This window comes from Ursus arctos, unplaced genomic scaffold (assembly GCF_023065955.2).
Source record: "Ursus arctos isolate Adak ecotype North America unplaced genomic scaffold, UrsArc2.0 scaffold_22, whole genome shotgun sequence".
Lineage (NCBI taxonomy): Eukaryota > Metazoa > Chordata > Mammalia > Carnivora > Ursidae > Ursus > Ursus arctos.
In genome coordinates, this window is record NW_026622897.1 from 53605000 (window position 1) to 53629295 (window position 24296).

The 24296-nt window shown below is 43.2% G+C and overlaps 2 protein-coding genes and 1 long non-coding RNA gene across 5 annotated transcripts in view; 1 reads left to right on the plus strand and 2 right to left on the minus strand.

The window, feature by feature from the left end:
* The window catches only part of POLD3 (DNA polymerase delta 3, accessory subunit), a 107195-nt gene extending 98711 nt beyond the window's left edge, over nt 1–8484 (minus strand). The window contains exons 1-2 of the mRNA XM_048217185.2: nt 8038–8484; nt 6754–6888 (exon numbers count right to left, since the gene is read on the minus strand). Coding sequence (XP_048073142.1) covers nt 6754–6803 — 50 coding nt within the window. The 5' untranslated portion in view covers nt 6804–6888; nt 8038–8484. The remainder of the gene's footprint in view (nt 1–6753; nt 6889–8037) is intronic.
* On the plus strand, nt 8193–16977 carry LIPT2 (lipoyl(octanoyl) transferase 2). 2 transcript variants are annotated; one of them, XR_007189580.2, is made up of 3 exons: nt 8193–8658; nt 9220–9689; nt 16891–16977. XR_007189580.2 is itself a non-coding variant. In XM_026518094.4 (2 exons), the coding sequence occupies exons 1-2, from the start codon at nt 8193–8195 to the stop codon at nt 9447–9449; spliced, it is 696 nt and encodes a 231-aa protein (XP_026373879.1). In that variant the 3' UTR covers nt 9450–13465. The 2 variants fall into 2 exon arrangements, 1 of the variants encoding a protein (XP_026373879.1); XM_026518094.4 differs by lacking the exon at nt 16891–16977 and having other exon boundaries at nt 9220–13465.
* The window catches only part of LOC123002053 (uncharacterized), a 61850-nt gene continuing 53604 nt past the window's right edge, over nt 16051–24296 (minus strand). For both annotated transcript variants that reach the window (XR_007189582.2, XR_008960854.1), the window contains exons 3-5: nt 22578–22663; nt 21284–21407; nt 16051–17107 (exon numbers count right to left, since the gene is read on the minus strand). This is a non-coding gene — a long non-coding RNA (uncharacterized LOC123002053). The remainder of the gene's footprint in view (nt 17108–21283; nt 21408–22577; nt 22664–24296) is intronic.

Consider the following 24296-nt stretch of genomic DNA (forward strand, 5'->3'; position numbering starts at 1 on the left):
AGTTCTGGACACGGGAACCTACTATTTTTGGTTGTGCAGTAGATGTGGGCCCATATTCATCTTCTTCATAGTCATAGTACTTGAGACTCTTGTGACCCACAAATTATGCTACTCGTGGAAGATAGTTTGTCCATTTTAATTGCTGAGCAACATTCCATTGTATAAGTACACCACAGTATATCCATTCCCTTATTGATAGACACTTAGCTATTTCCAGTTTGGGAGTATGATGAATAAAGTTATACTGAACGTTGTCATACAAATCTTTTTGTGGTATAAATGTTCTCATTTATCATGGGTAAATTCCTAGGGAAAAAATTGGGCCATAGGATGGGCGTATATTTAGTTTCATAAGAAATGCCAGACATTTACCAAAGTGTTTGTACCTTTTAACACTACCAACAACATTGTATGAGATTTCTGGTTACTCCACAATCTTGTCAACACTTGATATTTTCCATTTTTCAAATTTTATCCATTCTGGTGAGTATGTAATATCATTTCATTGTGGTTTTTATTTACATTTCCTGACAATTAATGATGTCAAGCACAGGTAGACAGTAAAAAGAAAATAGAGAAATAATAATAATAAAAAACAGAACAAACAGAAAAATAAAATACCAGGATTAAACCTTAATATAGCAATATATCAATAATTACATTAAATCTAAATGGCCTAAATATACCAATTAAAAGACAGAGATTGGTAGAGTAGTGGGGGAGAATAGCATGACCCAACTATATGCTATCTATAATAAACTCACTTTAAATATAACAATAAAGACAAATTGAAAGTAAACGGATGGAAAAATATATATCATGCAAAAGTAATCAAAAGAAAGCAGGAGTGGGTGACTACAATATTATCAGACAAAGTAAACTTCAGAGCAAAGAATATTATCAGAAACAGTGAAGAACATTATAAAATAATAGAAGGATCAACTCGCCAAGAAGATATAGCAATCATAAATGAATATATACCAAACAACAGAGCTATAAAATATGTGAAGCAAAAAGTAATAGAACTTTAGTGAGAAATAGGTAAATCCACAATTATATTTGCAGAATTCAACACCCTTCTCTGAACAATTAGTAGAACAACTTGATAGAAAATCAGCAAGGATATAGAAGAACTCACCAACACCATCTACCAACAGAGTCTAATTAACATTTAAAGAATACTGCCCCCAACAACAGCAGAATATACATTTTTTAAGATGCCCACAGAACATATACCAAGAGAGACCACATGCCAGGCCATTAAGAAACATTTTTTTAAAGAATTGTAATCATATAGTGTGTTCTCTGTCCACAGTGGAATCAAACTAGGAATATGTAACGGAAAGATAAAAGGAATATAACATACTTAGAAATAATCCAGGGGGCAAAGAGGAAGTCTCAAAGGAAGTAAAAAAGATACACTGAACTGAGTGAAAATGATCATACAATATATCAAACTTTGTGGGATATAGCCAAAGTCACACTGAGAGGGAAAAATTTGTAGCACTAAATCCATACCCTGGAAAAGAGGAAAAAATCTAAAATCAATTATCTGAGCTCCCACATAGAAGTCATTTGAAAAAGAACAAAATAAACCCAAAGCAAGCAGAAAGAGGGAATGATAAGGAGCAGAAATCAATGAAATTAGAAACAGAAACAATGGAAACAATGAAACAAAGAACCAATTCTTTGAAAAAATTAATAAAATTGACAAGGCTCTAAGAAGACTAACACACAAAAGAGAAAGAGAACACAACTAACAACAGAAATGACAAAATGGACATCACTACAGACCACGTGAGTATCCATAGGATAATAAGTGAATACTACAAACAACTCTACACACATAATTTGACAACTTAGATGAAATGGACCAATTCCTTGAAAAACACAAACTACTACAACTCACCTATATGGAATAGATAATTTGATTGATTGATTGATTGATGAAATAGATAATTTTAATAGATCTATAACTATTAGCAAAATTGAATCTGTAATTTTTAAACTCCCCAAAAGAAATCTCCAGACCCAGATAGTTTCAGAGAGAGTCTACCAAATGTTTAAAGAAGAATGTAGGCCATCTACACAATCTCTTCCAGAAAACAGAAGAGGAAAAACACTTCACAATTTATTTTATGAAACTAGTATTACCCTATACCAAAACAAAAGAAGCATAAAAAAGAGAAAACTTTAGACCAATATCTCTCATAAACTTAGATGCAAAAATCCTCAACAAAATATTAGCAAACCAAATACAACAATGTATAAAAAGGATTATACACCATAACCAAGTAGAATTTCTTCCAGCTATGCAAGGCTAGCCAACATCCAAAAATCAATCAATGTAATCTATCACATTAATAGGTTAAAGAAAAAAATCACATGATCATATCAATCATTGCCAAAAAAAAAAAAAAACTTTGACAAGATTTAACACCCTTCATGATAAAAACTCTCGGGGAAAACAGGAATAAAGGGAAACTTTCTCAACTTAATAAAGATCATCTACAATAAGCCTACAATTAACAGTTTATTTAACAGTGAAAGACTAAATGCTTTTCCCCTAAGACTGGAAAAAGACAAGGAAGACTGCTCTTACTACTCTGATTCAACATAGTACTGGAAGTTGGGTTCAGTACAATAAGGCAAAACAAAGAAATTAAATACACACCCATCAGAAAGGAAGATAATAGAAATGTCCCTTTTGCAGATGACAAGATTATCTACATAGAATATCCTAAGGAATCTACAAAAAAATTCCAAGGGCTAATAAGTGAGTTCAGCAAGGTATCTTACAGGATGCAAAAATTAGTTGCATTTCTATGTATTTGCAATGAACACATGGACCCAGAAATTAAAAATACAATACCACTTAGAATCACTCAAAAAAGAGAAATATTTAGGTATAACTCTAACAAAACATGTATAGATTTGTATACTGAAAACTACAAAATGCTCATGAAAGGAGTCAAAGAAGACGTAAATAAATGGTGAGACATAACCATATTCATTGGGAAGACCCAATATAGCAAATATGTTGATTCTTTCCAAATTGATATCCAGGTTCAGTGCAATTCTTATCAAAATTCCATCAGGATTTTTTTAGATGTAGAAAGGTTATTCTTTTTTTATGTTTTTAGTTTTTAAAAAATTTTAAATAGGCTCACACCCAATGTGGGGCTTGAACTCACAACCCTGAGATCAAGAGTCACATGCTCTACCAGCTGAGCCAGACAGATGCCCCCTAGATAAGATTATTTTAAAGTTTATATGGAAAGACAAAAACCTAAAACAATTTAGAATAACTAAAACAATTTTGGAAAAAAGAATAATAAAGTGGGAGGAATGGGAATAATTGATATTAAGACTTATTATAGAGTTACAGCAATCAGGAATATATGGTATTGGTGTGGAGAAAACACACAGATCAATGGAAGAGAACCCTAAAATCAGCCCATACAAATATGCCCAACTGGTTTTTGTGGTTTTTTTTTTTTTTAGCATAAAACAATCTTTATTATAGTGACTGAGGTAAATAAAACATGATCATTACAATAATTTTAAAATTTTTTATTTAAACTCCATATAATTAACATACAGTGTTACATTAGTTTCAGATGTGCAGTGATTTAACAATTCTATGCATTACTCGGTGCTCATCATAATAACTGTACTCTTAATCCCCTTGACTAGTTTCACACATCCCTCCTCCCTCCTCCCCTTTGGTAACCATCAGTTTGTTCTCTATAGTTGAGAGGCTGCTTTTTGGTTTGTCTCTTTTTTTCTTTGTTTTGTTTCTTAAATTTCACATAGGAGTGAAATCATATGGTATTTGTCTTTCTCGGACTGACTTATTTCATTTAGCAAATTACCTTCTAGATCCATCCATGTGGTTGTAAACGACAAGATTTCATTCTTATTTTTATGGCTGAATAATATTCCATTGTATACATATACATACATCTTCTTTGTCCATTCATCTATCAGTGGACACTTGGGTTGCTTCCATAGCTTGACGATTGTGAATGCATATATCTTTAAGATTTTATTTATTTATTTGAGAGAGAGAGAGAGCACAAGTGGGCAGAGGGACAGAGGGAGAAGGAGAAACAGACTGCCTGCTGAGCAGAGAGCCCGACATGGGGCTCAATCCCAGGACCCTGGGATCATGACCTAAGCCAAAGGCAGATGCTTAACCAACTGAGCCACTGAGGCACGCCTGCATATATCTTTTTGGATTAGCGTTTTCATTTTCTTTGGGTAAATACCTAATAGTGGAATTACTGGATCATAGGGTAATTCTGTTTAAGTTTTTGAGGAACCTTCATACTACTTTCCAGAGTGGCTGCACCAGTTTGCAGTCCCATCAGCAGTGCAAGAGGGATCCTTTTTCTCTACATTCTCACCAACACTTGTTTCTTATGTTTTTGATATTAGCCATTCTGACAGGTGCGAGGTGATACCTTATTGTGGTTTTGATTTGCATTTCCCTGATGATTAGTGTTGTTGAACATATTTTCATGTGTCTGTTTGCCATCTGTATGTCTTCTTTAGGAAAATGTCTGTTCATATCCTCTGCCCATGTTTAATTAGATTATGTGTGTTTTTCTGGTGTTGACTTGTATAAGTTCTTTGTATATTTTGGGTACTTACCCTTATTGGATATATAATTTGCAATTATCTTCTCCCCTTCGGTGGGTTTTTTGTTTTGTTTTGTTGATGATCTCCTTCACTGTGCAAAATCTTTTTATTTTGCTGTAGTCCCAATAGTTAATTTTTGCTTTAGTTTCCCTTGCTTCAGGGGACATATCTAGAAAAATGCTTCTACGGCTGATGTCAAAGAGATTACTATGTTTTCTTCTAGGAATTATATGGTTTCAGGTCTCACATTTAGCCCTTTAATATATTTTGAGTTTATTTTTGTGCGCAGAAAGTGGTTCAGTTTCATTCTTTTGCATGTAGCTGTCCAGTTTTCCCAACACCATTTGTTGACGAGACTGTCTTTTTCTTTCTTTTTTTTTTTTAATTTATTTATGAGATAGAGACAGCCAGCGAGAGAGGGAACACAAGCAGGGGGAGTGGGAGAGGACGAAGCAGGCTCACATCAGAGGAGCCTGATGTGGGGCTCGATCCCAGATCGCCGGGATCACGCCCTGAGCCGAAGGCAGACGCTTAACCGCTCTGCCACCCAGGCGCCCTGAGACTGTCTTTTTCCCATAGCATGTTCTTGTTTCCTTTTCATAGATTAATTATCCATATAACCATGGGTTTATTTCTGGGTTTTCTATTCTGTTCTATTGATCTATGTGTCTATTTTTGTGCCATTACCATACTGGTTTGATTACTACAGCTTTGTAGTATATCTTGAAATCCGAGACTGCAATACCTTCAGTTTTGTTTTTCTTTTTTAAGATTGCTTTGGCTATTTGGGCTCTTTTGTGGTTTCATACAAAGTTTAGGATTATTTGTTCTAGTTATGTGAAAAATACTCTTGGTATCTGCTAGGGATTTATGCCCAACTGGTTTTTGACAAAGGTGTAAAAGCAATTAAACGGAGGAAACATAGGTTTCTGAACAAATGGTGCTGGAGCAATAGGACATCCATAGGAAAAAAAAATATTTTATAAAGTCATGACCAAAGTTTCAAAATATGGGGGAAAACGTGGGAGAAACTCCTCAGGATGTAGGGCTAGGCAAAGACTTCTTAGGCTAAAAACATGATCCGCAAAAGGAAAAGTAGATAAATTGGATTTTATCACAATTACAAACATTTGCTCTTCAAAAGACCTTGTTAACAGGATGAAAATACAAGCCACAGAGTGGCCAGAACTATTTACAAACCATGTCTCTGACAAAGGACTAATACTGAGAATATATAAAGAATTCTAAAAACTGAACATTAAAAAATCACAATTAGAACACAGGCAAAATACATGAACAGACATTTCCCTGAAGTGGATATTCAGGCTGAAAATAAGCCCATGAAAAATGTTCAACATCATTAGCCATTAGGGAAGTACAAGTTAAAGTCACAACAAAATACTACTACTACTAGAATGTCTGAAAAAAAAATGGTGACAATGCCAAATGCTGGCAAGGATGCAGAGAAATTAAATCACTCATAGATACACTGCTGGTGGGAATGTAAAATGGGACAACTACTCTGGAGAGCAGTTTGGCAGTTTTTTAAAAACTAAACATGCAAGCACCATATGACCCAGGAATTGCACTCCTCAGCATTTATTGCAGATAAATGAAAACTTATGCTCACACAGAAAAACTCTGTATACAAATATTTGTAGCAGTTTCATTCAGGCTATCTGAAAACTGGAAAGAATAAACAAAATGTGGTACATCCCTACCATGGAACACTACGCATCAATAAAAAGAAATGAACTATCGTTACATGCAACGACCTGGATAAGTTTCCAGAAAATTATGCCGAGAGAAAAAAAAGTAAATTCCGAAAGTTTACACATTGTGTCATTCCATTTACATAACACAGATTTGTGTTTGCCAGGAGTTAAATAGCAGTGTCGATATAAAAGAAGAACATGAAGGATCCTTGTGGTGATGGAAATGTTCTGTATCCTGACTATATCAATGTCAATATCCTAATTGTGACACTGGCAAGACATTACCATTAGGGAAAGCTGAGTAAAGGGTACACGAGATCTCACTGTATTATTCCTCACACCTGCATGTGAGTCTACAACTTTCTCAAAATAAAAAAATTAATTAAGATGTTACCTTTGTGGTTTCTCTCGTGTCTGAACCCTGATTGATGCAGTACTCTTCATCAGACTGGGGAATTTCTCTTCTCTTCCTAGTTGGCTCCAATTGCCGGGAGTTTTAGTCAGGGTAGGTGTTGAGTTTTTCCAAGAGCTTTGAAAATGCATATGAAAATAAGCATATGGTTTTTTGAATTATATTGTTTGATTTTATAATGTCAAACCAACCTTGCATTCCCGGGATAAACATTACTTCATTATGATGCATTATTCCTTTTGTATATTGCTGGATTCAACTTGCCAATATTTGCTTAGGATTTTTATGTCTGTATTAGGAAACGTCTTTCAGATATCTAAGGGAGTAAAGTTATTGTTTCTATAATTAAAAAAGACCTAGGCAAAAATAGTAAAATATTAAAATTTGACAAGGCTGGATGGTGGATAAACAATAATTCGTTACATTATTGTCTACACTTTCCTTCTTTCTTATTTTTGTTTTTCTTTCCTTTCAATTGAACAATTCTTGCCCGCAGCTTGGAAGTTAGATTCAGAGGACAGACTGAGGACATAATAACTGGGTTCTTTATGCTATCAGGACTACAGGGGTGGGATAGCCTTATGTATCCTCTTCACCTAGCAACAGGCCTAACAACACATAGTTGGTACTCAGTGAAAAGTTCATTGAACGAGTTCAGATTTATTTGAATGACAATCCAATACAACATAATGGATACCGTGGTCCAGATCCACCCTCAGGACCTAGCCAGTCGTTCCCCCAGCTTCTGGGTGTAGGCTGCTTGTGGCTCATAATTCTCTGGGATTTGCCTTCCACAGAAGGATGTAGCCTTGCCAAAAGTTACAGATAGAGCCTCTATCACTGCTCAGTGATAGGACAAAAACGTCGGGCGCCTGTGCTTTAATTTGGAATAACTCATAATGGTCATACCCGGCTCAGAGCATTCTTTGAGACAGGCTGAGGCCTCTGCAGGCCTGTTTCGGTTTAACTTCTCCCGCTGCGAATCCTGCTTCCATCACTCTTACAGCTCCCCGCCATAAACTTTCTGCACATTCACCTCCTTTTCGCTCTCTTCCTCGGGTAATTCCACCCAGGACGCACATTACCCTGTTTTATATTCTTTTCCTAGCAGTTATCAGTACGTGAAATAGCCTTATTTAATGCTTTAATACTTGCTTGTTGTCTGCTGTAAGACTGTAAGCTTCCCAGGACAGACTTTTTTCCCCGTACACTGTGCACCACTGTATCACTACTGGTTGTTGAAATGAATGAGTGGAAGAGACACACCTGGTACTGGGTCTTGGGCTCACAGTCTAGCTCTAGAGCCGCCGACCAGCACTCAGGAGCAGCGGCTGGGGACGTGCCTCCGAGTCCCCGCCCCTCCTGTCACGCCCCCAGGCCCAGGCAGGGGGCGGAACCTCGCAGAAGACCCGGCTGAAGCTATGCGGCCGCCGGCGGTACAGCTGGTGCGGCTAAGCCGGATACCCTACACCGAGCTGCTGGCCCTGCAGGAGCGCTGGCTGCGGCGGCTGCAGGCCGAGCCAGGCACTGAGGCCCCGTCGGGAACTGAGGCGGGCGCACTCCTGATCTGCGAGCCCGCGGGGCCCGTGTACACCTCCGGGCTGCGCGGCGGCCTGACGCCGGAGGAGACGGCGCGGCTGCGGGCCTTGGGCGCCGAAGTACGCACCACAGGCCGCGGTGGCCTGGCCACCTTCCACGGCCCCGGCCAGCTGCTCTGCCACCCTGTGCTAGACCTGAGACGCCTGGGCCTGCGCCTGCGCACCCACGTAGCGGCGCTGGAGGCGTGCGCCGTGCGCCTGTGCGAGCTCCAGGGCTTGCCCGGCGCCAGCGCGCGGCCTCCGCCTTACACCGGCGTCTGGCTGGGGAAGCGCAAGGTCTGCGCGATAGGTTAGTGCGGAGGGCCGGGGCGGGGCCGGGGGCGGGGTCGGGGACGGGGCTTGGCGGGGCTGGACCAATGGAGGTGAGAGCAAGCTCGGGCTGGGCGGAAGTGTATCTGGCGCGGCCTTTGAATCAGAACTATCCGCTGAGTTTGAGGGTTTTAAGCCTTGTTTCTGATCTCTTATATTCACAGCCCTCAGAAGGGCCCTCAGTGGTCATCTCATCCAACATTCATCTTTTCGAGATGTGAATTGCCAGGTTGCTTCCAATGAATCACAATGTCTGGACAATAATGGAGCTTAGCAATTTTCAAACTTTTTTTTTTTAAAGCAACAGAATCTCTGTTAAAAGATATTTTCTGGAATCTCCATAATAAGTGCAGGAGCTGTGGAGCCACACACCCCTCCCCAGCCGTGTCCGCCTCACCCGATCTATGCACAACCCCTTGGGTGCTCAGAAACAAAGCTGGAAAACCAGTGATGGAGTCCAGTTTCTTCATCACACCGAGTGAGATCCTGAAGCCCGGGGAGGGAGGATATCTACTCTGAGACCCTTTTTCTTGTCTTGCAGGAGTCCGCTGTGGAAGGCACATCACGTCCCACGGCCTGGCTCTGAACTGTTCTACAGACCTTGTGTGGTTTGATCACATTGTCCCCTGCGGGCTGGTTGGGACAGGTGTCACCTCTCTGAGTGAGGAGCTCCAAAGGCACGTCACTGTGGATGAAGTAATACCACCTTTCCTTGAGGCCTTTAAAGAGACCTACAAGTGCATGTTGATCTCAGAGGACAGCTCCAGCTGAAGAGTGTTCATGTTGTCACAGCTGGGAGGTCCTGCTTGAAAAGCACCAAGACTGACTTGGGAGTCACTGAAACCCAGATTCTAGACTTGACCCTGTCATTCACTCACCATGAGACTATGAGCAAAGTGTGAGCTCTTAGCCATTGTTTCCATATGTTTGCTGGTTTATTTATATCTTCTCACCTACCTCAGATATGGGAGATGTGAAAACATGACGAAAAGCAACACGTGCTATATAAATGTAAGACATTAGCACTACTATTGACACCCCATTTTCTCAGCTTAGAGAAACTCAGATATAGAGAATCAGTTCTCAAATATTTGTTACTTCCTAAATACTGTATTTAATTGGGCGATTCTGGGCTCCAGTTCCTTTGATTTTTGTGGGAGTCATATCTTTAGATAGCCCAGGTGAAGGTGATATGGTGGGGAGCTTTCTGCAATAAAAGGAGAAGGGAAAGGAGTCTTTAAAGAATAAAATGAGATCTTGATTCCCTGCATTGGCTTGCCAAGCCTGATAGCTATTTTTAGTTAGGTAACCTGAGCTAGACCAGAGGCCAGGAAAAGACAAGAATAATTTCTCACACTGTACAAATGCCAAGGTGGAAGTAAGTTTTCCTTAAATGAGATCTCTAAATTTATAAGGCTGTGTATTAACTATTCATTGCTATGTAACAAATCACCCCAAAACTTAATGACTTAAAACAATAAACATTATCTCATATTATTCTGTGGGTCAGGAATTTGGGAAGAGCTTAGCTGGGTGATTCTGGGTTAAGATCTCTCACAAGGTCTAGTCAAGATGTCCACTGGATCATCTGTCATCTAAAGGTTTGGGAACGCAGGATCCCAACCCCCAAGATGGTTCACTCTGCTTCGTTGGTGCCGGTTATTTACGGGACCTGCGTTCCTCACCATGTGGGCCACTCCACAGAGCTACTCTTTCTCCCGGAGCAAGTGATGCCAGCAAGAGACAAGGTGGAAGCCACAAGGTCTTATGACCCAGGCTTGGAAGTCACGCAGTCATTTCTACTGTTTCCTAATAGATGAACCCGACTCAATGTGGAAGGGACTACACAGGGTGAGGGTAAGTGCAGATTGTTAGGGACCATCCTGGAGACTGGCTACCACAGGCAGTTAGGGTGGAACGATCCTTGAATGAGAAGTCAGGTGACCCAGGCTGCAGTTCCAGCTCTTTGGGCAAGTCATTTACCCTCTCTGGGCTTCAGTTTCCCCTATATAAGCACTGTCCAATAGGAATACAATGTGAGCCGCACCGTAATTTTATTTTTCCAGTAGCCACATTCAAAAGGGAAAAATAAACAGTGACATTAGCACTTTAATTAACCAAATATAAAAAGGTTTTACACTTCTTTTCTCCATGCTATATCCAGATACTCCGTGTGTAGTTCCACTTATAGCACATCTCATTTTGGAGTTGTCACCCTTCAGAAAGGGTGGCTGTGTGGCTAGTGGCCACATGTGGCTAGTGGCCACCATATTGCAAAGTGCAGCTTTAGGTAATGTGGTATCGAAAGTCCTTTTTGAGCTTCCAGGGTCCTGTGGCCCCACTGGCTTCTAGAAGAAAGGTGAGTCTTCCCACGTCTGAGGTTTGCTGTTTAACTCTGCACACAGCTTTTATCAGTTATTCAAGCTGGAATGGACTTTGGAGGTATGTTCCTGCCTCCTCATTGTATAGAGATGAAACCAAGACTTCGGAAGAAACTTGCTCAAGGCACACAGTGAGTTAATCACAAAGCCAGGCCTGGGTGCCAGCTATAAGCCCCGTTCTCATGCTCCTTTCCTGCTGTGCACACTGACTTAGAGCTCAGGACAGTATGCTTTACAAGTCATGGACACTTGGCCAATATTAATTGATCGGTGCTTTGTCCACCCATTATTTACCCATATTCCTTCTAGGCCTTTTGTTTTCCCTCCAGGGAGCCAACAGTGCAATAGCGTAGGAATGTGGGGGGTGGATAGTAGTTGATAATTACTTTGCAGTATTATTGCCAAAAAGGGAAATAATTATTGCAGGCAAAGTGGAGTTAGAGTCTCAGGGTAGGAAGGCTGTGCACGTGTTACTCCCCATCTAGTACTTGACTGCCCTCTCTAGCAACCCAAGTAAGTGGCCATACAGCCTGGTCTTGAATACCTCCAGAGACTGGGAAAGAGACATTTACTCAGCACTTATTTTTAGTACCAGGTACTGCGTTAGCCCTCTTAAGTACATTCCCTCAATCAGCAGCCTGTCCCGTGTTTCTGGATCACTGGGAATCATTCTGCATGGTATAGAGACTGAGTTACCTGACCTTGCTGAGCCTCCGTTTCATTAGGCTCAAGGCTTGGCACAGAATAGACAGCAGGAAATACGTGGTAGTTATCAGTGTTGTTCACCAAATATTTCAGGCGGGACTGTACTGTGTGGCTCCCTTGTGGTTGGTTGGGGCCAAGCAACTTGTTCTGATCGATGAGTTATGAATGGAGGTGACATGCCACTTCTGAGCTGGAGCATTGAATTGCTGGCGTCAGAGCCCTTGGGGTTTCTCTTTCCCACTGGAAAGGTGACCAACAGCATTCAAGATGGTGGCTGCTTCCTGAGGGACTGCAATGAGCAGAGGCCCCTGCTGCTCCTGGCGGTGCAGTGGAGTTAAGCCACTGAAATGTGGGCGTTGTTCATTACCATGGCATAACCTAGCCTCTTCTGACTGATACAACATGTTTATATTAATTAGGACTCTTGTATTTGCAAATGTAGAAACCCCAAACTAATTTATGCAAAAAAAATTAAAGAGTGACAGCGGGGGCATTATCAGAAAAGGTACCGGGGGTCTCATAAAATCCAAGGTTAGGGTTGCAGGTGGGCTCAAGAACAGAACCAGAGCATGTAGCCCTTTAGGAACCCAGGTAGTCTTTTCTCTCCTCCCTGGCAGGCTTCTTGGTGTGTTCGTTTCATTCTATCTTGCTTTAGTCCAGCTTTCTCTGTTTCCCGGGCTGCGTGGTGTAAGATGGCTGCTGCTGCTGCTGTCATCTGTAAATATCAGAGAAGAGTCAAGGAAAATTCCTAGGTTTCTGGTGTGACCAACTGGGTGGATGCTAGAGGTATTGCTGGGATGGGGAACACTGGGTGAAGACCAAGTTTGGAGAGAAAAATAATGAGTTCAGTTTTAGATAAATCAAGTTTGAAACACTTGTGGGAGATGTAAGTGGAGAGGGCCAAGAGGCAGCGGGTGTGTGGGTCTAGAACATGGGTGTGATGAGTTAATGACTTAGGTCTGGAGAGAGAAGAGGAGGGCAGAGGACTGATAAATGTGAGGCATGGGCCGAGGAGGGGCAGGCCCAGGAAGCGGAGAGGCTACATAGGCAGAGAAATAGGGGCACAGAATGAGACAACAAGAGAATGTCGTCCACTCCTATAGCCTGAGATTGCCAGGCATCCTGGAAGAGCCAAGCCTTCAAGAACAGGTGGACTGTGGGTCGGCAGAGCCAGGAGGATGCAGAGCAGAAGGCCAGGGTTCAGCGGAGGCCAGGCCCATGGGACCAGGTCAGGCTGCTGCTGTGGGTTCCTGGCTCTTCTTCCTGCCTGGACAGAGCTCACCTCCGCTTTCCCACAGGGGCCCTTCCTCAAGGAAGGAAGCTGAGCGTATGAAGAAGGATATTTAACACCCTGGCTTTCCTATCTCCAGAAGGCCTCTTCTTGTTTGTACAGAATCTTTTCCCCATAAATAAACAGATTGTCCAGGGTCTGGTGAAGAAGTGCTAAGTGTAAGGATGTCACTGGCTCAGCATCTTGTTTCTCCAGTGAAGTTTGCAGGAAGCCACAAAGAGCCAGCTCTAGCAGCGTGACCAGATATACCTTACTTCTTGGGAAAATCCTCTCTCTGAAAGCCCGATGGAAATCAGATTTTTGCCATCTAAATCTGATTTTTCTTTTTACCAAATTATAATTTACCATACATATAATCATACCATATTATAGTATTATACAATTTAAAAATAAAACAACACTTGTACTCTCACCCGACAACACATGCCCTTCATTTGTGTGTCTTTAGTACTTGATCACGAACAGACATATTTTATGTACTTGTCATTATTATATGGATAAAATTATGTATACTCTTTTAAACCGAACCTAATATTACATACATTTTCCCACATTGCTACATAATCTTTGCAATTATATATATATATTTTTTTAAAATATTTTATTTATTTATTTGACAGAGAGAGAGAGAGAGAGCTCAAACAGGGGGAGCAGGAAAGGGAGAAGCAGGCTCTCCACTGAGCAGAGAGCCCGATGTGGGTCTCGAACCCAGGACCCTGGCATCATGACCTGAGTGGAAGGCAGATGCTTAACCGACTGAGCCACCCAGGCGCCCCTGCAATTATATATATATTTTTAAAGATGTTATTTATTAATTTGACGTAGAGAGACAGCCAGTGAGAGAGGGAACACAAGCAGGGGGAGTGGGAGAGGAAGAAGCAGGCTCATAGCGGAAGAGCCTGATGTGGGGCTCGATCCCAGAATGCTGGGATCACGCCGTGAGCCCAAGATAGACGCTTAACGACTGCGCCACCCAGGCACCCCTGCAATTATATTTTTGAATGTCTTAATTTTGTTTTTATTTCTTTTAAAAGTTAGAATTTAAGGTTTTTTTAAAAAATATAGGTAATGCAAATTAAAAAGGTACAAAATGGTAGCTTTGAAATGTAAGTTTTGCTGCCATTCTTTTCCCCATAAACTCATTTTTTTTCCTGGAGGCCTAAATGATGGTAAATCCTTTTTTATGAACTTCAGAGATATGTATGCATACACAAGCATGCATGATTATACACATTTTTTTTTAAGATTTTATTTATTTATTTGACAGAGAGAGAGACAGCCAGTGAGAGAGGGAACACAAGCAGGGTGAGTGGGAGAGGAAGAAGCAGGCTCCCAGCAGGGAGCCAGATGCGGGGCTCGATCCCAGGACTCTGGGATCACGCCCTGAGCTGAAGGCAGGCGCTTAACAACTGAACCACCCAGGTGCCCCAATATACATTCTTTTTCATATACTAACACCCTATACCCACACCATTGCACTTTGGAAATTGTTTCAGATTAGTATATAAAAAGCATCCTTATTTTATTTTAGTTTAGTTTATATTTATTTGTTTGACAGAGAGTGGCAGCCAGAAGGAGAGGGAGAAGCAGACTCCCTGCTGAGCAGAGAGCCCCATGCGGGCTTCATCCCAGGACCCTGTTGAGGGGCTCGATCCCAGAACGCTGGGATCACAACCTGAGCCAAAGGCAGACATTATGTGACTGAGCCATCCAGGCATCCCAAGAGCATCCTCATTTTAAAAAATGACTACAGAGTATTCCATTCAGTGGATTTCTTATGATTTATTTAGCTAGTATCCTACTGAGGACATTTAGGTTATTGCTAATCTTTTGCTTTTACAAGCAAGGCTGCAACGAAAATTCATGTGTGTGCGTGTGTGTGTGTGTGTGTGTGTGTTACATAGCACATGGTGAGTACAGAGGTTGAATCTTTAGAAGTGATTTTCTGAGTCAAAGGATATGTGCATTTTTATTTTAATAGATATTGCCTTCCATAAAAGTTATACCAATTTATATTCCCATCAATAATACACCAGGGAGATGCCTGAATTTTAAATGTTCCAGCATCTTAGGTTTATTTTTTTCATTTTTTTTTTTTAAAGATTTTATTTATTTATTTGACAGAGATAGAGACAGCCAGCGAGAGAGGGAACACAAGCAGGGGGAGTGGGAGAGGAAGAAGCAGGCTCATAGCGGAAGAGCCTGATGTGGGGCTCGATCCCAGATCGCCGGGATCACGCCCTGAGCCGAAGGCAGATGCTTAACCGCTGTGCCACCCAGGCGCCCCTATTTTTTTCATTTTTTAAAAAAGATTTTATTTGAGAGAGAGAGAGCACATGAGCACAAGCAGGGGGAAGCAGCAGGCAGAGGGAGAAGCAGGCTGAACAAGGAGCCCGATGCAGAACTTGATCCCAGGACCCTGGGATCGTGACCCGAGCTGAAGGCAAATGCTTAACCGACTGAGCCACCCAGGCGCCCCTGTATAAAATCTTTTTAACATACAACAATGAACCCTCATGTACCCACCATGCAGCTAAAATAATCATCAACTCATGGCCAATCTTAGTTTAAACTGATACCTACTTCCGGCTTTCTCCCTGGATTATTATGAAGCAAATCATAGATACCATATTATTTCATCCATAAATATTTCAGTATGTATTCCCCAAAGATAAGGACTAAAAAAAACCCAAAACTTCGACATCAAATATTCAGTTAGTATTCAGATTTCTCCCATGTTTGCTTGTTCCTTTTTTTCACAGTTGGTTTGTTCAAATCAGGATTCAAATAGCACGTCTCATAAGTGTCTCCTTAGTGTCTTTCACCTATAGATTCCTCCCACAATTTTTTTTTAAATCGTTTTCTCCTATGTTTTCTGAAGCTTGAAAGATAAAGCCTGTTGCTTGATACGATTTGGCAAGTCAACTTCATAGGTGGTGGTGTGTTCTTAAGGCACGCAGGGTCTCTTGTTTTCTTCTCTTTTTCATGATGATTATTCCCTAGATCCATTCCCTAGATTCCCAAGACCAGTGGCATTAGTGTTATTGGCATTTACTTGTTTTTTAGTTGTGTTCATATTCAATAAAAGTTTGTATTGAATAAAAAATTACCTACATAAAAGATTTGCTTTTATAGTTGCATTAGAGTTTATACTGAGTTTAAATTTGAACATATCCAAATTGCCAGCACTGAGTACCTTGATAATTTTTGAGGAAACCATACATTATTCAAATTCAAGAGACACCGGTATAAGCCTAAAGTGTTACATTTTTGCAATACTTACATTGGGAGGTTTTCTAGGCCAGAGACTGTTTGTGTTTGTATCCTAGTACTGAGCTTGTAAAAGGAAGCAAGTTTCATATCTATGCTGTTACAAAAAATTCCCTATCGCCTCCATATTGGTTCTTTTGTTGACAGACGTCAATACCCAGTCTGTGAGGTGTTTGCTGTGGCCGTGCGCAGGCAGCCTTCCATTCGTACAGAACTCTGATTGTTAGACAGTCATTCGGGCTTGTAAACTGAAACCCGCCTCCAACACTGTCATAACTCGACCCTCCTGCAAGGCCTCCTCTGAGAGTCCCTCCTGGCCATGTCTACCTACATCCCCCGCTAATGGCAGTGGCCACACCGTGCTAGAATTACTTCGTTCCACGTCCGACCCTCTCCGGACTGTGAGCTCTCCAGACAGGGACTGTAGCTACATCCTCTGTGGCCTCCTCAGGCCCAGCCCGGGCCTCACACAGAAGAGGTGGGCTGTTGGGTCCGCAGAGGAATTCTATCCCAGAAGTGGTCTCTTCTTCAAGTTTAACTTTCCTGATTCTTCTGTTCTTCACAGAACATGGCTTCCAGACTCCACACCGCTGCCCTCATCTCAATAGGCTCTACTTGGCTAATGCGCCTTTAACCTGTGTTACTCGGAATTGAAGATAACATGACCGGTATGGGATGGCGGATGCGAGATGTGTCCGCCTGTGCTGGGCCCTGAGGACACAGGGAAGGATCCGACTTCATCCCTGATTCAAGGAACTCACAGCTTTGTGGAGGAGACATAGCTGTAAATAAAATTTATAATAAACTGTTACAAGTACCATAAGAGAAGTTTGTACAGAGTACTATGGAAACATAAAAGAAGAGGTGAGAAATCGTAAAAAAGAGGAGGGGCAGAAAAGGCAGAAAAGGCTCAAGGGGACATAGAATTAGAATTCTAGGTTGTAAATTAAAAAATAAAATAAAAAACCACCTCAAATTAGCTCAAATGAAAAGTGAGTATCTTTTCAAACTCAAACTCAAAAGTTTAGGGCTTGACTTCAGGCACAGATCGATCCAGGAAGAGGTAGCAGGTAAGGGTGAGTTAGCCAACTCCAGGAAGAAGGTGCTCCAGGCAGAGAGAATAGCACAGTGAAGGCCTGGAGGGGCTAGAGAGCAGGTGGGTATTTGAGGAACTGTGGGCTGTCCTCCTGCTTCTTTCTAGGGTGAACAGCCTGGGTTCACAGCCTCCTCCCATATTCGTTCATTCTCCTGCTCCTCTCCCCTACTCCTTGCCCAGAGCAGGATAAAGAGGAGTGGGACAGGCCCCCACCCATCACACTGTTGTCCCTCCTGCTTGCCTCTCCAGATGCTCACCACCCTTCTCCACCCACCACAGGCCCCCTTGCTCTGGAGCTCCCATCTGGGTTGGGGCAAAGGCAGATAGTGGTAGAAGACCGTAAAAAAGGGAAGGAGTAGGGGGAGAGGAGGGTACTTACTTCTCTCCCTGTTGGGTCAGCAGGGGTTGAGATGGGTTGGGCTGGGTTGGGTGCAGTCTCTACCAAAAGCCACAGTTCCAGCCTGCTGGCCTTTGCAGTCTCTAGTAACCCCTTCCTCCCCTGCCCTCTGAACCTCACTGTGCTGTCCTTCCCCACCGTTGCTAGCCAGGGGGATGGCGCCATTCCTTGCTGGTTTCCTAAACCCTCCTCGTACTCTATTCAAATTACCAGCTGTTTCCTGCCAGAACCCTGCCTGACACACGGCCCTCACCTGCACCAGAGGTGGGGGGGGGGGCATGCTGGGCGCCCGTGAGGGGATAGTGTTATTCAGCTCAACTTGATTCCACCATACTCACCTCTCTCCAGCCTGACCCAGGGCCCAGGGTTGTCCTAAGCACTTTACACACTTTATGTAATCTTCACAGCAAATAACAAACCCACAAAGTTGAATTCTGACTGTGTTTTACAAAGAGGAAAGTGGGGGCGCCTGGGTGGCTCAGTCGGTTAAGCATCTGCTTTTGGCTCAGGTCATGATCCCAAGGTCCTGGGACTGGGATCAAGCCCCACATCAGGATCCCTGCTCAGTGGGGAGCCTGCCTCTCCCTCTCCCTCTGCCTGCCACTCTCCGTGCCTGGGCTCACTCTCCCTCTGTCATAGAAATGAATAAAATCTTTAAAACAAAGGAGGGGGGGGGGAGGAGGAGGAGGAGAGGAAAGCGGCTCAGCTGAAGGTCTGCCCAAGTTCATATAGTTAGAGGCAGGTCCATGGTTTGAACTCAAGTCAGGACTCCAAAGGCCGTGCATTAAACAGCACCCCTATGCCCCCCACCCTGCTTTCGTCACAGGTCAAGTGAAAGAACCAAATGGGCCAGCTGGTGCTTTTCAGACTCTGAAGAGCCAACACACCTGGTTGGCCTGAGAACTGTGGCATGTCCTCCCCCTCCCAGAAGGCCAGGCTGAGCACTAGAAGGTCAGAAATGGCAGAGGCCCCAGAGATCAGATAACCTCACCCCCTCCTGTGCCCAGGAGGAAACAGCCCTAAGTGGTTCCCCTTAGGTCCCACACTCCTGCAGGAACCAGAAGTAGAATCCAGAATGTCTGCAGACACCCATAAACATATCAGCGAGAAGGATGTGGCATTCCTCTCAGAGAAGAGTTTAGAAGAGAGAGAAGGGATGGGGATCGGGATGGGGGGTGGGACTATAGGATTTCGGATTTGGGGGATGCAAGGCATGTCAGAGCCCATCGAGAAGACTTCTCTGATACCAACTCTGACAAGGAAGCTCTGCTTGCACACCTCTCCCATGATGAGAAGCCCATTCCGGCCAGAGGCAGCCTGTTCATACTCCCCATGAGCAGAAACCTAGGTCCTGTGACTCCTCCGTCCCCAAGCACACTTGTTCTGCGTCTCCTCTCTGGGATCCATAGAACATGTCTGCTCCCTCTGCCCCAGATATGTGAGCCATGCTCACAGCACACTTAATCCCCTCTTCTCACTTTCTCTTGGCTAAGAATCTCTGGGTGCCCTCCTCCCTCCTCTCTCTCTCTGCCCAAATCAGGGCCATTCTCCAAGGCCTACGTGTTTCAGTTGTACAACCATTTACCCTACTTCCACTAATAACATCCATATTAGGGAATCATACCCCCACCAACTTTAAGTTTATGTGTTATTTTTTATTAAGTTTATGTGTTTTAATTATTAATTTTTTATTAATAATCATGCATTATTTTATTATTTGATTTAATTAAATTTATTTAATTTATTATAAATAAATTATCATTTATTATCTTTATTAAGGTATAATTGGCATATAACATCATATTAGTTTCAGGCATACAACATAAAGATTCAATATTTACGTACATTGCGACGTGTTCACCAATAAGTCTAGTTAACACCCTACATAGTTACAAAAATCTTTTTCTTGTGATGAGAACGTTTAAGATCTACTCTCAGCAGGGCGCCTGGGTGGCACAGTCGTTAAGCGTCTGCCTTCGGCTCAGGGTGTGATCCCGGCGTTATGGGATTGAGCCCCACATCAGGCTCCTCCGCTAGGAGCCTGCTTCTTCCTCTCCCACTCCCCCTGCTTGTGTTCCCTCTCTCGCTGGCTGTCTCTATCTCTGTCGAATAAATAAATAAATAAAATCTTAAAAAAAAAAAATTAAAAAAAAAAAAAAGATGACACCCCTGCCAGCTTCTTTCCCTGGCTTCTATGATTGGTGCTGGGATGGGCACTGGGCCTGTTTCAGGACAATGAGAGTCAGACCCAGACTTCTGCCAGGAGGGCTGTGGGGGAAAGAAGTTCTTCCTACTGGTTTTACAGACAGGATAGAGTGTATACATGAAACTGCAGGCAGCCATCTTGTTACCACAAAGTGGGATCCTGCCTCAGAATGGAGCAACAGTGAGAAAAGTAGAGCCCAAAGATGCAAAGAGACAGCTTCCTGAAGACATCATCTAAGCTCCTGGATCCAACCATGCCTGAAGCCAATCCTCTGAATTTTGTAATTCCATGAGCCAATAGATTCCCCTTTCTACTTAAGTCAGTTTGAGTTGGGTTTTCTGCCTGTTGCAGCTAAGATTCCTGACTGAGACTCACTTCCTCTGCAAATCTTGGTCCTCACTTATCCTACTTTCTTCTGCCTTCCCATAACCCTTATTGTTTAAATCATAAGATTCAAAAGTCCATATTTACAACACCATGAATGCACATGCCCTCATTAATAGTCATTAATAGTCATTCTCTATGGAACACTTGCTATGTGCCAGGTACCAGGTAAAGCACTTTATAAATAATATCTCACTGTAATCCACAGATGGAGCTATTTTTATCCTCATTCTACAGATAAGGAAACTAAGACTCAGAGAGGTTAGGCTCTCACAGCCAAAAAGTGTCAGGGCTAGGATTCAAACCCAGCTCTGTTGGACCCCAGAGGCACTGTTCTGGACCATTTGCTTCCCCAGACATAGCATGTGTGAGGGGGAGGTGGGGAGAGGGTACCACGGAGATCTTTAGTCTCCTGACACCTACACCATCCCACCCTTGTTGGGGGTCTTTTCACTGCTCTGTGCTGCTTGCAGAGGCAGGAGAAAGGTGATGCTCAGAACAGGACAAAGTGTTCTGAAGGTCAAACTGACAGGCCAAGAGGAGACAAATCACAGAAATACAGCCCGCTGGTAAGTAATGGAATAAAATAACTTGATGTGACCATTAAGCTTTCTCTTTTAACTTTTAACACTATCGACAGACACAATCCATGCTCATCCTACCTCCCAACCCTTCTCCCCCAACTTACTAGACAGACGTGGACTTACATCCTGTGTATTCTATGGTGAAAAAGACACACCTGGTCTGTGCTCTCGGAGTGCTCACAGTCTGATCGGAAAGGCAGACGCCAGGCCAATACACAGGTAAACAGAAGACCAGGTGGAGTTCTCTGAAGAAAACAAACAGGAAACCGGAGTGGTGATGGTTCCACTTACTGAGAGAATGAAGACGGAGAGGAGCCGGGGAAGGAAGTCAAGGGTCCCAGTCCCAATGTATCATCCAGAGATGTCAAGCGGGTGGTCAGATACAAGAGTCTACTGCTCAAAGGAGAGGTCTGGCCTAGAGGTTGAAAAAGCATCCTGTTAGCCTTCCAGGCTCTCAAGTTCCTTTTTTTTTTTTTTTTTTTTAAGATTTATTTATTTATTTGAGAGAGAGAGAGAGAACAAGGGGGGGGTGCAGAGGGAGAGAGAGAATCTCAAACAGACTTCCGCTGAGCACGGAGCACGGAGCCCGGAGCCAGTGCAGGGCTTGATCTCAGTGCCCTGAGATCAGACCGGAGCCGAAAGCAAAACTCAGATGCTTTAACCCACTGCGCCATCCAGTCAGCCCCCAGGCTCTCTCGGGTTCCATTTCCTCTTTGAAGTTTTCCCTGATAACATCATTCCTAATGATCTCCATTTCATGACATTTATTCATTCATTCATTCATTCATTCATTCAATCATTCAACACATTCGCAGTAAGAATCTACTCTGTGCAGACTTCGTGTTGCCCTAGTGCCCTCAAAGACCGTATTTTCTAGGTGTGGAGTCAACAAATAGAGTAGACAATTATAACACAGACTGCTAAGTGCCGTGTCCAAGACAAGGGCAAGGGGCCATAGGAGAATGTGTCAGCCCGGGCCTGCAGGAAGCAGACGGCCATCTCAGGCCTGTAATTTGAGGAGACTCTATTCACAGAGGTGGGCAGGGAGTAGGGAAGCCACGAGGGATCACAAAGTACCCTGGAGCTGGAAACATTTGGGCTTCATTATCTCCCCAGAGCCGTAGGGGAGAGGGAAGGGGGTGGTCACAGGAACACAGAAACAGCGCTCTGAGATGGGGTGGACAGACACAAGCTGGCAGCTTCAGCTAGGGGATGCAGCAAGAGAAACAACAGCAAAAGGTTTTGGGTTTTTTTTTTAAGTTAAATATATCAGATGATGTTAGGTTACTAAAAAACAAGGCAGAAAAGGGAAGGGCGGGCAGCGGAAGGGAGGGATCAGGATTTGTAAACTGAATGGTCGGGGAAGACCTCAGCAAGAAGGTGGCTCTTAAGTAAAGACTTGAAGGAGGTGGCTCTCCAGGTGAGTCTTCACCTGACCCCTGCAGTCAGCCCACCTCACTCCCCTGCCCAGCCTGTCCCAAGGTCAGGGCCTATCTCTAACTTCTTTGCATTAGAGTTCCCCGACGATCTTTCAGACTATGGTCTCCCTGGGACAGGAATCCTGGTCCATCCTTTCTTTTCTCACCTAATAACAATAGGAGTACATGCATCATGCTGGGCTCAGCTCTCAGTCCATTACACACACTGGGTCCTCTAAACACGGCAGCAAATCTGCAAGGCACAGGTAAAGAAAATGAGGCAGCTCAGTCCATTTTCCAAGAACCCCTTAGCCAGCTGGCTTCCCTAACAGGGTTCCTGCTCCATCCTCACTCCAGAGAAAGGAAAGGGGAGGACAGGACTTAAGTTTCTGAAGGGCCAAAAAAGGAACAGAAATTAGGCATATACTTTGTGTCTCCGATGGGTACAAGGACCAAAGGGTAGAAATAACAAGAGGCAGTTTTTGTTAAAACATGGAAACGTCCTAACAATCAGAGCCTTGGCTGCCTTGGAAGCAATGAGCTCCTTGTCACTAAAGGTATACAAGAGAAGCTAGACAATCTCATGTCAAAAATGGAATATAGGGGATGTTTAGGTAAGGGATTTGATCAGATGACTCAGGAGTCCTTTCAACTTCGGTTCTATCACTAAATGATTCTAGAACTCTAAGATGGTGTGATTCTAAGACTGTGATTCTAAATCCCTATCTTCAAAGAACTCAATCTAGTAGATGAGGTGGGCAAATAGTTACTTTTGATAACGGTAATCAGAGTCCTATAGAGTAAATGCAAGGCCCTGGGCAGAACGGGGGAAGGAGCCCTACCTGAGCCAGGGTTGGCTCCTCAAGGCTGATCTTAAGAACCACTGGCATCAGATTTGGAAATCAATCTTTTTCTTTTCTTTTTTCTTTTTTCTTTTTTTTCTTTTTTCTTTTCTTTCCTTTCCTTTCCTTTTCTTTCTTCCTTTCTTCCTTCCTTTCTCTTTCTTTCTCTCTCTCTTTCTTTCTTCTTTCTTTCTCTCTTTCCCTCCCTTCCTTCCTTCCTTCCTTCCTTCCTTCCTTCCTTCCTTCCTTCCTTCCTTCCTTCCTTCCTTCCTTCCTTTCTTTTATGCTAGTTTCTGAGCTCCATTCCGGATTTCCTGGATCAGAACCTCTGGATTAGGACCCAAAAGTCAACTTTACCAGAAAGAGCTCTAAGGTGATTCCTAGGCAGACTGAAATTTGATACTTCATGCCCAGGGTCAGGATGACTTCCTTGAGAGGTGATTAATCAGACTGAGAAAAAGGAGTAGGTGGGTCAAAATATGCAACCACAGAAACAACAGGGAAGTTACGGGTTTTGATAAGGAATAGCAATCCTGTACAGCATTCTCTCCGTGTGGTGGGCCTTTTTAAAATGATAGCTCTTCTTAAATATAATCTGAGATTCTATGATAAGGGTGTGTGCCTCGGATAGCCTGGAACAGATCTTTGTTTGCAAGGGAGCAAGAGCTGGCCTCGGTTTATTATTAATTATGCCATGGTGGGAGGCTGTTAAAGAGGGCTCTGATAAGGACTCCCACAGAGTCCCCTAGAGGCTGTTCCCAACCACCGTCCACTCCTCCGCAGATAGCCGCCCCCTCTCCCCCCGCCCCACCCATTTCCCAGCTGTCCCTGTCTGCTTGTCTTTCCTCGAGCCTGCAGTGTCACCGGCAAGAAAGCAGTAGTGTGAGGGAGGGCCTGGTGGCCAGAAAGTGCAGGGTGCTCTGGGGCAGGGACCAGTGAAGTATGGCTGGACAACAGTGGTCCAGGCATGTGAGGAGCTGTTGAGACTTGGAAGGAGGGGACATCCGCTGGGGTGAAGGAGAGAAAGTGACACAGTGAATTCTG

What these genes read in the sequence shown, in the direction of transcription:
- LIPT2 (XM_026518094.4), top strand. Translation starts at nt 8,193, where the DNA reads ATGCGGCCGCCGGCGGTACAGCTGGTGCGGCTAAGCCGGATACCCTAC. An exon ending in GCGCAAGGTCTGCGCGATAG is followed by an intron (nt 8,659 to 9,219) that starts GTTAGTGCGGAG and finishes CTTGTCTTGCAG; the next exon opens with GAGTCCGCTGTGGAAGGCAC.